Source organism: Caretta caretta, chromosome 6, assembly GCF_965140235.1.
Source record: "Caretta caretta isolate rCarCar2 chromosome 6, rCarCar1.hap1, whole genome shotgun sequence".
In the NCBI taxonomy this organism is placed as follows: domain Eukaryota; kingdom Metazoa; phylum Chordata; order Testudines; family Cheloniidae; genus Caretta; species Caretta caretta.
In genome coordinates, this window is record NC_134211.1 from 119,629,929 (window position 1) to 119,641,332 (window position 11,404).

Here is an 11,404-nt window from a genome sequence, read left to right on the forward strand (position 1 = left end):
CAAGTAAAGACATGCCTGATGGGTGTGGGGATATACATGAGTACATACCCTACATGGCTCTCTACTTGCCCAAGACATGCCCGTCTACACTACTGTTTTTAGCAGAGTAGTGTCCTGCTGCCTGCCTGCTGCTGCAGCCTTTCCCCGCAAAGAAATACTCCAGCTGGAGCCCTTCTTCACAGCTGGGAAAGACTCAGGCAGGGGGAAGCCTTTCACTGACACATGGACACAGCACGGATGCAGCTTGCTATTCACTGCAGCATGTAGCTACACATACCCTTCACGCCACCACCAGCGTAGCCATAGTAAATACAAGTCTCTGTCCAGAAAACAAAAATTACATAAATGACAAAATAGCAAAACATGACTTTTCCAAAAAAGAATAAATACTGTTGAGCCTCTTCCTTCAGTACCTACAAGGTAAAACTCCCATTAACTTCACTAATGGCCTGATCCGACTTCCAACTGAGTCAACGGCAAAGCTTCCATTGACTTACCTGGTGCAAGATAGGCTTTAAGAACTTGTAAAGTAAAGGCTGTGGGTTTATTTTGTTCAGTTACATTATGAAAGCCTATTTCCATATATTTCATAGAATATCAGGGTTGGAAGGGACCTCAGGAGGTCATCTAGTCCAACCCTCTGCTCAAAGCAGGACCAATCCCCAATTTTTGCCCCAGATCCCTAAAGGGCACCCTCAAGAATTGAACTCACAACCCTGGGTTTAGCAGGTCAATGCTCAAACCACTGAGCTATCCCTCCCCCCTTAAAAATTTGAATATCTCTGCACTATACGTCACAACAAAAAGGGACGAAGGGAAAATTACCTTGAAATTCTGCTTCTCTGATGATGTCCTCTTGCAAGATTCTAACTCCTGGGACTTTTCTTCTTAACATGTGACTAGTGGCCCTCCCCTCATTCTTAAGATTTTTGACCTTTGCAGACCCCTGTTGTCATTGTATGCCATGTACTCCCCTCTGAACAGTCCAGGAGTGAGAATCCTGCACTGATGGTATTATTAGAGAAGTATATATTTCCACATAGTTTTGGCAAAAAAATATTAATAGTGACCGATATTTTGAGAGTTAAAAAAATAACGAAAACAAAAACTTACCAGCTCTTTAATTATTTCCTCTGTGTTCTGGTTATGACTTTGGATCATTTTCTGAGTATTTAAAAGTAATAATCACAGTAGAGTATCTGCTTGAAAGAATGACAACATAATTATCTGTTGTGTATCCACCCACATAATTTAAAAGCCACAGAATTTCAAATAAGTCTGGGGGAAAAAATTTCAGTTCCAAATAGATACAGTTAGAACAGGCGTGTCTTTCACAGGATTACAGTTACATTAATGGAAGAAAATTAGCAATGTCCTGAATGTTTGGAATAATTACTTTTTTATTTATACTCATAGAGTTTAAAGTCAGAAGAGACCACAGATTAAGGTTGATCATCTAATATGACCTCTTGTATAACACAGACCAAAGAATTTTATCCAGTTACCCCTATAATGAACCTGATAACTCATGTTTGACTAAAACATGTCTTCCAGAAAGCATCCAGTGTTGACTTGAAGACATCAGGAAATGGAGAATCCATCACTTCCCTAGATAGTTTGTTCCAATGGTTAATCACGCTCACTATTAAAAATGTGTGCCTTATTTTGTCCTTGAATTTGTCTGATTTTAAGTTCCAGATATTGGTACTCGTTATGCCTTTCTTACCTAGTTTAAAGAGACCTTTACTACTCGGTATTTTCTCCCTGTGAAAGTACTTACACCTCTCAATCTTCTTTTTCATAAAGTAAATAGATTGAGTTATTTAAGTTTCTCACTGTAAGGCATTTTCTGCAGCCCCAAATCATTTTAGTGGCTCTTTTCTGCTCCCTCTCAATTTTTTTAACATTCTTTTTAAAATATGGACACTAGAACTACATGCAGTATTCTAGTATCAGTCTCACCAATGCTGTATTCAGAGATAAAAATTACCTATCTATTCCTACTCACTAGTCCCCTGTTTATACATTAAAGTCCTTTTTCCCACAGTACCACACTGGGAGCTTATGTTCAGTTGTGTAAGCACTATGGTATGGGCTGCACTCTTTGTTCCTAGATGTTTGACCTTCCATTTTGCTGCATTAAAACACATATCTGTAGTATCTGCGTTTTTAATTTGTTGCTCTTGCTGTTAATAAAAGCAAAGGAAAGGCACCTTAAAATTAGTCACAATGTTTGATAAATTCATTATTCCTCAAGAAGGAAATTCCCAAATTAAGAGATAAAGAACCCATACACAGATATGAAAATATGCTGAAGACATCAAAACATAACAGAGATGTCCTGCTGAGAATGGACCACTTTTTTGTTACACACATGATCACATACAGTCACATTAGCTAATCCTTAACATTATCAGCTTGATATTTGTACAAACAATATTGTAATTTACATCGCATGTTTCTTCTCCAAGAATCTGAAAGCACTTTACACATTTTTATTTTATTAAATATGTACAGACTACACAAAACAGATCGTTCCACTCACCTTTGAAATGCTGCTGCAATATTTAACACAAAGTATCTCTACCCAACAGTTTAAAGCAGGAAATGAAGAATATTTTATCCAGTTGAAACTGCTGGGAAAATTGAAGTAAGTGGAATTGAATGAGATCAGAGTTAGAACATAGATAGAATCCCAGAGATAACTGTGGGATCTTAAAGAACTACACAGAATCAATAAAGTTTTTTCAAACTCATCCAAAAGATGACACACCCAGCAACAGCATAACTCCTGGCGCAGTTTTGGGGGCATTGTTCCTGTACTACTAAGACCGAGGGAAAAATGCCACCTACTTAGTCTCTAACATCACCTCTAGCAGGGCAATGTCCTGTGCTGGCACAATGTCAGTTGGTATCCGCTCAGGACCGATGCAGAGGGGAAGACAATAACTACTGAGTCTTCCATCAGCAACCTCCCACAGTGAGGAGAGGCAAGCATCCCCACTCCTTTACTGTTTTGGATTTTGTGCAGAGGGGGCTTAATTCAGTTGCGGGGGGAGGGGGGGGGAGAGAAATATCTGAAGACAACATAGGCAGCAGGGGCTGGAAACCCTTCCTGGGAGTAGATAGGTGTGGGGGCCTGGGCAGGGGATACCCTTTGGAGGTGAGGGGGAGAGGATTGGGAAGAAGGGTGCCAGGCATGGGATACCCCCTTTGGAGGTCAGGGGTGTTGGGAAGGTGGGTGCCACGCAGGGGATCCCAGGCTCTGCAAAGGAGATAAGGGTTCCAGGCAGGGGATACCCTCTTTGGGAGTGAGAGATGGGAAGGGGGGACCCAGGAGGAGGATACCCCCTTTGGGGGCAGAAGGCTAGGAAGGAGGTGGCCCAGGCAGGGGACACCCCCCTTTGGGAGATGAGGAGTGAAAAGGGGGGGCACCAGCAGGGATACCCCTTTGGGGCAGAAGGGGGGCCCAGATGGGGGAAACCCCGTTTTGGGGCAGAAGGCAGCGAAAGGGGACCCAGGCAGAGGGGACACTCCCTTTGGGGACAGAAGGCTGGGAAGGGGGGCCAAGATGGGGGGACACCCCCTTTCGGGGCAAGGGGTGGAAAGGGACCCAGGCGGGGGGGTTACCCGCTTTGGGGTGAGGCGGGGTGAGAAGGGGGACCCAGGCGGGGGGGTTACCCGCTTTGGGGTGAGGCGGGGTGAGAAGGGGGACCCAGGCGGGGGGGTTACCCGCTTTGGGGTGAGGCAGGGTGAGAAGGGGGACCCAGGCGGGGGGGTTACCCGCTTTGGGGTGAGGCGGGGTGAGAAGGGGGACCCAGGCGGGGGGGTTACCCGCTTTGGGGTGAGGCGGGGTGAGAAGGGGGACCCAGGCAGGGGGGGGTTACCCGCTTTGGGGTGAGGTGGGGTGGGAAGGGGCCCAGGCGGGGGGGGGTTACCCGCTATGGGGTGAAGGCGGGGTGGGAAGGGGCCCAGGCGGGGGGGTACCCCCTTTGGGGGTAAGGGGGGGAATGGGGCCCAGGCGGGGGGGTTAAGGGGAGGAATGGGGCCCAGGCGGGGGGGTTACCCCCTTTGGGGGTAAGGGGAGGAATGGGGCCCAGGCGGGGGGGTTACCCCCTTTGGGGTGAGGCGGGGTGAGAAGGGGGACCCAGGCGGGGGGGGTTACCCGCTTTGGGGTGAGGCGGGGTGAGAAGGGGGACCCAGGCAGGGGGGGGTTACCCGCTTTGGGGTGAGGCGGGGTGAGAAGGGGGACCCAGGCAGGGGGGGGTTACCCGCTATGGGGTGAAGGCGGGGTGGGAAGGGGCCCAGGCGGGGGGGTACCCCCTTTGGGGGTAAGGGGGGGAATGGGGCCCAGGCGGGGGGGTTACCCGCAATGGGGTGAGGGGTGGGAAGGGGCCCAGGCGGGGGGGTTACCCGCAATGGGGTGAGGGGGGGAAATGGGGCCCAGTCGGGGGGGTTACCCCCTTTGGGGATAAGGGGGGAATGGGGCCCAGTCGGGGGGGTTACCCCCTTTGGGGGTAAGGGGAGGAATGGGGCCCAGTCGGGGGGGTTGGGGGTAAGGGGAGGAATGGGGCCCAGTCGGGGGGGTTACCCCCTTTGGGGGTAAGGGGTGGGAAGGGGGGCCAGGCGGGGGGGTTACCCCCTTTGGGACGAGGGGTGGGAATGGGGCCCAGGCGGGGGGGTTACCCCCTTTGGGACGAGGGGTGGGAATGGGGCCCAGGCGGGGGGGTTACCCCTTTGGGGCGAGGGGTGGGAATGGGGCCCAGGCGGGGGGGTTACCCCTTTGGGGCGAGGGGTGGGAATGGGGCCCAGGCGGGGGGGTTACCCCCTTTGGGGCGAGGGGTGGGAATGGGGCCCAGGCGGGGGGGTTACCCCCTTTGGGGCGAGGGGGGGGAATGGGGCCCAGGCGGGGGGGTTACCCCCTTTGGGACGAGGGGTCGGAAGGGGGGCCAGTCGGGGGGGTTACCCCCTTTGGGGTGAGGGGTGGGAAGGGGGGCCAGGCGGGGTGGTTACCCCCTTTGGGGTGAGGTGTGGGAAGGGGGGCCAGGCGGGGGGTTACCCCCTTTGGGACGAGGGGTGGGAATGGGGCCCAGGCGGGGGGGTTACCCCCTTTGGGACGAGGGGTGGGAATGGGGCCCAGGCGGGGGGGTTACCCCTTTGGGGCGAGGGGGGGGAAGGGGCCCAGGCGGGGGGGTTACCCCCTTTGGGGCGAGGGGTGGGAAGGGGGGCCAGGCGGGGGGGTTACCCCCTTTGGGGTGAGGGGGGGGAAGGGGCCCAGGCGGGGGGTTACCCGCTTTGGGGTGAGAAGGGGCCCAGGCGGAGGGGTTACCCCCTTTGGGGCGAGGGGTCGGAAGGGGCCCAGGCGGGGGGTTACCCGCTTTGGGGTGAGAAGGGGCCCAGGCGGGGGGGTTACCCGCTATGGGGTGAGGGGGGGGAAGGGGCCCAGGCGGGGGGGTTACCCCCTTTGGGGCGAGGGGTCGGAAGGGGGGCCAGGCGGGGTGGGAAGGGGGCCGGGGCAGTCACGTACCTGGGCCTCCAAGGACCCCGCGTGGGCAGGGCCGGAGCGGGCTGAGCGCGGCGCACTCTGTGTTCGGCAGCCTCTGCCGTCGCCTAGGAAACCATCTCCCCGCCCACGCGGAGGAGCAGCAAACCGGAGGAAAGACGGTGTCACGTGATACCGGTGGGGGCGGGGCTTACACCTCTCTCTCCACCGTGGCGCGCGGGCGGGGTGGAGGTCAGGCCTGTCCGTCGCTCCATCCACCGTCTCTCTCCGGGTGGGAAAAGAGGGGCTCAGACATGCCCCCCAGTCTCTCTGGGGGGGGGGGAAGAGGGGCTCAGACATGCCCCCCAGTCTCTCGGGGGGGGGAGGAAGAGGGGCTCAGACATGCCCCCCAGTCTCTCTGGGAGGGGGGGAAGAGGGGCTCAGACATGCCCCCCAGTCTCTCTGGGGGGGGCTCAGACATGCCCCCCAGTCTCTCTGGGAGGGGGGGGGAAGAGGGGCTCAGACATGCCCCCCAGTCTCTCTGGGAGGGGGGGGGAAGAGGGGCTCAGACATGCCCCCAGTCTCTCTGGGAGGGGGGGGGAAGAGGGGCTCAGACATGCCCCCAGTCTCTCTGGGAGGGGGGGGAGAGGGGCTCAGACATGCCCCCCAGTCTCTCTGGGAGGGGGGGGGGAAGAGGGGCTCAGACATGCCCCCAGTCTCTCTGGGAGGGGGGGGGAAGAGGGGCTCAGACATGCCCCCAGTCTCTCTGGGGGGGGGGAGAGGGGCTCAGACATGCCCCCCAGTCTCTCTGGGGGGGGGGAAGAGGGGCTCAGACATGCCCCCAGTCTCTCTGGGGGGGGGGAAGAGGGGCTCAGACATGCCCCCAGTCTCTCTGGGGGGGGGGGAGAGGGGCTCAGACATGCCCCCCAGTCTCTCTGGGGGGGGGGAAGAGGGGCTCAGACATGCCCCCCAGTCTCTCTGGGAGGGGGGGGAGAGGGGCTCAGACATGCCCCCCAGTCTCTCTGGGGGGGGGAGAAGAGGGGCTCAGACATGCCCCCCAGTCTCTCTGGGAGGGGGGGAAGAGGGGCTCAGACATGCCCCCCAGTCTCTCTGGGAGGGGCTCAGACATGCCCCCCAGTCTCTCGGGGGGGGGGAAGAGGGGCTCAGACATGCCCCCCAGTCTCTCGGGGGGGGGAGGAAGAGGGGCTCAGACATGCCCCCCAGTCTCTCTGGGAGGGGGGGAAGAGGGGCTCAGACATGCCCCCCAGTCTCTCTGGGGGGGGCTCAGACATGCCCCCCAGTCTCTCTGGGGGGGGAAGAGGGGCTCAGACATGCCCCCCAGTCTCTCTGGGAGGGGCTCAGACATGCCCCCCAGTCTCTCTGGGAGGGGGGGGAAGAGGGGCTCAGACATGCCCCCAGTCTCTCTGGGAGGGGGGGGGAAGAGGGGCTCAGACATGCCCCCAGTCTCTCTGGGAGGGGGGGGGAGAGGGGCTCAGACATGCCCCCCAGTCTCTCTGGGAGGGGGGGGGAAGAGGGGCTCAGACATGCCCCCCAGTCTCTCTGGGAGGGGGGGGAAGAGGGGCTCAGACATGCCCCCAGTCTCTCTGGGGGGGGGGAAGAGGGTCTCAAACCTGCCCCCAGTCTCTCTGTCGGGGGGGATGAGGGTCTCAGACCTGCCCTCCAGTCTCTCTCCGGGGGGGGGGGGGAAGAGGGGCTCAGACCTGCCCCCAGTCTCTCTCTGGGGGGCGATGAGGGTCTCAGACTTGCCCCCCAGTGCCCCCCCCTGCACACAGTGTCGTCTGTGAGGCCCAGCACCAAGGGTCACTCCCTGGGCGAAGCGCTCACAGCAGGGGCATTGGCAGTGCAGAGGGGAGAGGCGAGCTACCCCGCCTTCTCTTGCTGGGAAGGATACAAAGCAGTTTCCAGTCCCACCCCACCTCTGAAATCCTACATGAAATCCCTGCATAGAATTCGCAAAAAGAAAAGGAGTACTTGTGGCACCTTAGAGACTAACCAATTTATTTGAGCGTAAGCTGTGGCTCACGAAAGCTTATGCTCAAATAAATTGGTTAGTCTCTAAGGTGCCACAAGTACTCTTTTTCCTTTTCTTTTTGGGAATACAGACTAACACAGCTGTTACTCTGAAACCTACATAGAATTATCTGCCTTAGAGCTGAAAGCAGCACGAACCCTTGTAGAATGTGAACATGTAATTTCCACTGAATGCATCTGATGAGGTGAGCTGTAGCTCACGAAAGCTTACGCTCAAATAAATTTGTTAGTCTCGAAGGTGCCACAAGTTCTCCTTTTCTTTTTATGTCATTTAAGGAGTCTCATGCATCCTACTATGGCCTTTCCCTAGGCATGAATCTAGTGTTGTATCTCCGTTAGGATAAAAAGAATGGCGGGCCTTGATTCTCTCCTGAGACCAGATTTGTAAGTGTCCTGATTTCAGCTGAGTTACTCTGGGTTTACACCAGACCAAACAAGGGAAGAATCAGGCCCCAGGTCCTTCACTTATCACAGTGGGAAGAAGAGGGAAGGTGGTAGCATTCTGTTCTCTTTAAAAATGAAAATTTAACACATTTATGCTTGTGTTAAAAACATAGTATTCCCCAAAGGTGCAACTCTAGCTCTGCACTACTAGTTTCAGTTGAGATGACTCGTTCTCTCTGGATCTCTAGGTACGTCATTGTCAGCCTACAAGCGACTTTGCCAAATATCCTGAAGCTTGTAGCCAGGGTGACACTTTTATTCTGGCTCATTTGTCTTTCTTGATCTGGGTGACACTTGTACACACAAGAAAGTTGCACTGGTTTACCTTCAAATGTGAATGTAAACAGCTATAGGTAAACTGGTGCAAAAAGCTATGGAGACACTCTTCTTTCAGTGAGAGTGGCTTATTTGGTCTTCACTTTAATTGATTAGAAATTTTAATTTAAGTTTAACGTAAACCCAAATGATCCATTCCTAACCTGAAATAAGTATCCACACAGCCTTTTGCACACATGTAACTATTTAAAAACTAAATTAAACCCGTAACTTTCTTGGGTAGACAATAGGACTGGTTGAAAAATTTCCATTAAAACTAAAAGAAAAGGAGTACTTATGGCACCTTAGAGACTAACAAGATTTGTTACTCCTTTTCTTTTTGCGAATACAGACTAACATGGCTGCTACTCTGAAACGTCCATTAAAACTGTTTTTGGCAGAATTTTTTTTCTATGGAAATGTTTGAATTTTCATTGAAAACGTTTTTGTCTGAAAACATTTCTAATTTCTTTTATTTTCATCAACATTTCCAACATTTCCAACAACTCCCCCATTTTTCAACCAGCCCTACTAGACAAATCCTAACCTCAAGCTCTTTACATGTGTTTGCATTGCTCTTTCATGTCACCAGATGTCACTCTGATTCCGTATAATGCAAATTTCATTCATTTAATATTTGATTAAAGATTTTCTATTTGGGACCTGCATACCTCCCAGCTATCAACATTGCGTGTGACTTATTAGTTCACGTAAATGTAGTAGGCTTTTTTGTACCAAATAAAGTGAATTTATCAATTTTTATATGCCCTTTTAGGATTCCAATCATAACCCACATATAACACTTACATAGAAACACAAAACCTTTTTATATAAAATCAGGTTAAAAGCATGGTAGTTATGACTCATTTTTTCACTTCAGAGAAAAAACAGCCATCAGTTATCTACTCTGCCTAGTCTAATTTCTATTTCTGCTGCACAAATTTAAATGCTACTACATTGGGTTCTGTAATAAAAGTCTGTCTTGCCTAGTAAGTTACTTTAATTTATTTTCTAAATCAGTGGTTTTTAACCTGTGATCTGCAAATCCCTGGGGATCCACAGACTATGTTTAAGGGGTCCACGAAGGGTGATGATGAAAATAAAGTTTCAGATGCCAGAAAACGCTGTCCATTTTTTGATCCCTCAAAAGTATGTGAATATCCACACCTACTGGTCAAAACCCAGAAGTGTTGTCATTAATATAGAAGTCCACAGTTTAACACCCTATCTCACAAGCTGCCTTAAATGCCATGCCATGCACGTGTAACATTTATAGTTGAATTCTGTCCAGTCAATTTTCAGTCTAAGACTTCCATGGTAGGGGTCCGTGGAACACAGGTTGAATTTCCACAGTGGTCCACGCCTCCATTTGAAATTTTTTAGGTGTTCACAAATGAAAAAATGGTTGAAAACCACTGTTCTAGATCAACAAACAAGGCACCATGGGGCCAGATCCTCAGCTGGTGTAAATCAGCATAGTTCCATTTTAGCTACACCAATTTACACCAGTTGATTATCTGGCTCATAATTTTAAAACAGTGATTAGATGGCCACTTAAAAATAAAGCACTTGTGTCCAAAACTGAATGGTTAGTAGTACTAATAGTAATAATAAAACAGGCTTTGTTTTTGAGCCTGTAGCTGAATGACTCATCATTGGAATCTGTTTGCATAATATCTCTAATCTCTTCAACTGCTACAGACATGCAGAGAAGCATGGCAATATTAATTATGAGCTCAACTCAACAAGAAGCAAAACTGACATTACTGCTAGATAATTCCCTGCAGGTTTATGAAGCTGTTAACACTTATATAATGTTTGCATGTACAGCATTTTCAAACTGTAAGGCAGCAGCAGTTAGGGTCTCTCTTTTAATGTAAAGGATTTTCAAACCTCTCTTAAAATGACTGAATTAATCATTTCAAAGTTCTGCCGTGCGTTATCTTTTACCTTCTGCTCTGATACATTCTGCTTTAATTCTGCTAAAACATTTTGGTATAATTTGAGATCATTTCATAGGATAGTGAAGGGAATTCTTTAAGTGCTGATGATGCTTTACTAATGGACACTTACTTTTGGGCTTCTTCCTGTTATAGTTTTGCTGACTGCTGCAGCAACTTTTGAAATCACTGATCAGATTCTCTTGGATCACTGGGCATCCTGGGTACATACTTCTGCCATTGCCTTTTACTGCTATTGATATTTTTTATAAAGCAGCAGGCAAAGTGTTTGCACCAGGCATGCTAAGCAGACATCATTGTATGTGTTTCTGGAATCCTTATCATCCTTAAATCAATATAGTTTGCAATCTATATGCGGCTCTTAGGCAGCCACTTGTAAACTGTCACGTGTATGCTTCTGACTTCCAATGTGTCTTTCATTATATCAAAATATTTCCAGTATCATTTCTGCCTACATACTTACATTACATAAAGCATCAGATTAAGTGCTTAGATACTATGGTGACGGGCATGTAAAAATACCTAAAACAGATTACATTTTAAAAACCAGATTTTCAGTGAGTTGAATGAGTTGTAGTCAATAAGACTGAAAGAAAAGGAGTACTTGTGGCACCTTAGAGACTAACCAATTTATTTGAGCATAAGCTTTCGTGAGCTACAGCTCACTTCATCGGATGCATCCGATGAAGTGAGCTGTAGCTCACGAAAGCTTATGCTCAGATAAATTGGTTAGTCTCTAAGGTGCCACAAGTCCTCCTTTTCTTTTTGCGAATACAGACTAACACGGCTGTTACTCTGAAACCTGTCAATAAGACTGAAGACATTTTAGCAGACTCTTAGTATCAATTAAGAAATGTGACAGCTGTATGCTTAGTTTTGGCTCTATTTTTAATGAAGTTTAATTGACTAATAAAGTTATGTCTTTGGATAGGTTTAAAAAAAGACTTTTCTAAGTAAGTCATTATGTACACTAGGAAATAGCACAATTAGCTTAGGAGAAGAGATATTGACCATAGTTTATCCTTCTCAATATTTGCAGCTGAACTATGATCAACACTGGCTCACTTGAACAGACTGTAGCCCCGGAGCAGGGCTAAGGCACTAAGGCGCACACCAAACCAGCCAAACAGAGAGGACTTCAGTTTTACCC

General features: G+C 50.1%; 1 protein-coding gene across 6 annotated transcripts in view; it reads right to left on the minus strand.

Annotated features, from left to right (window-relative positions):
- Positions 1–5,616, minus strand: part of LRRC9 (leucine rich repeat containing 9) — an 83,645-nt gene extending 78,029 nt beyond the window's left edge. For 4 of the 6 annotated variants that reach the window (XM_075129955.1, XM_048853851.2, XM_048853853.2 and 1 more), the window contains exons 1-3: positions 5,528–5,610; positions 2,546–2,636; positions 1,114–1,199 (exon numbers count right to left, since the gene is read on the minus strand). In XM_075129955.1, coding sequence (XP_074986056.1) covers positions 1,114–1,161 — 48 coding nt within the window. In that variant the 5' untranslated portion in view covers positions 1,162–1,199; positions 2,546–2,636; positions 5,528–5,610. Of the gene's footprint in view, positions 1–1,113; positions 1,203–2,545; positions 2,637–5,527 lie in introns of all 6 variants that reach the window. The other 2 variants (XM_048853852.2, XM_075129953.1) reach the window with 2 other exon arrangements.
- Between the last annotated feature and the right edge of the window lie 5,788 nt (positions 5,617–11,404).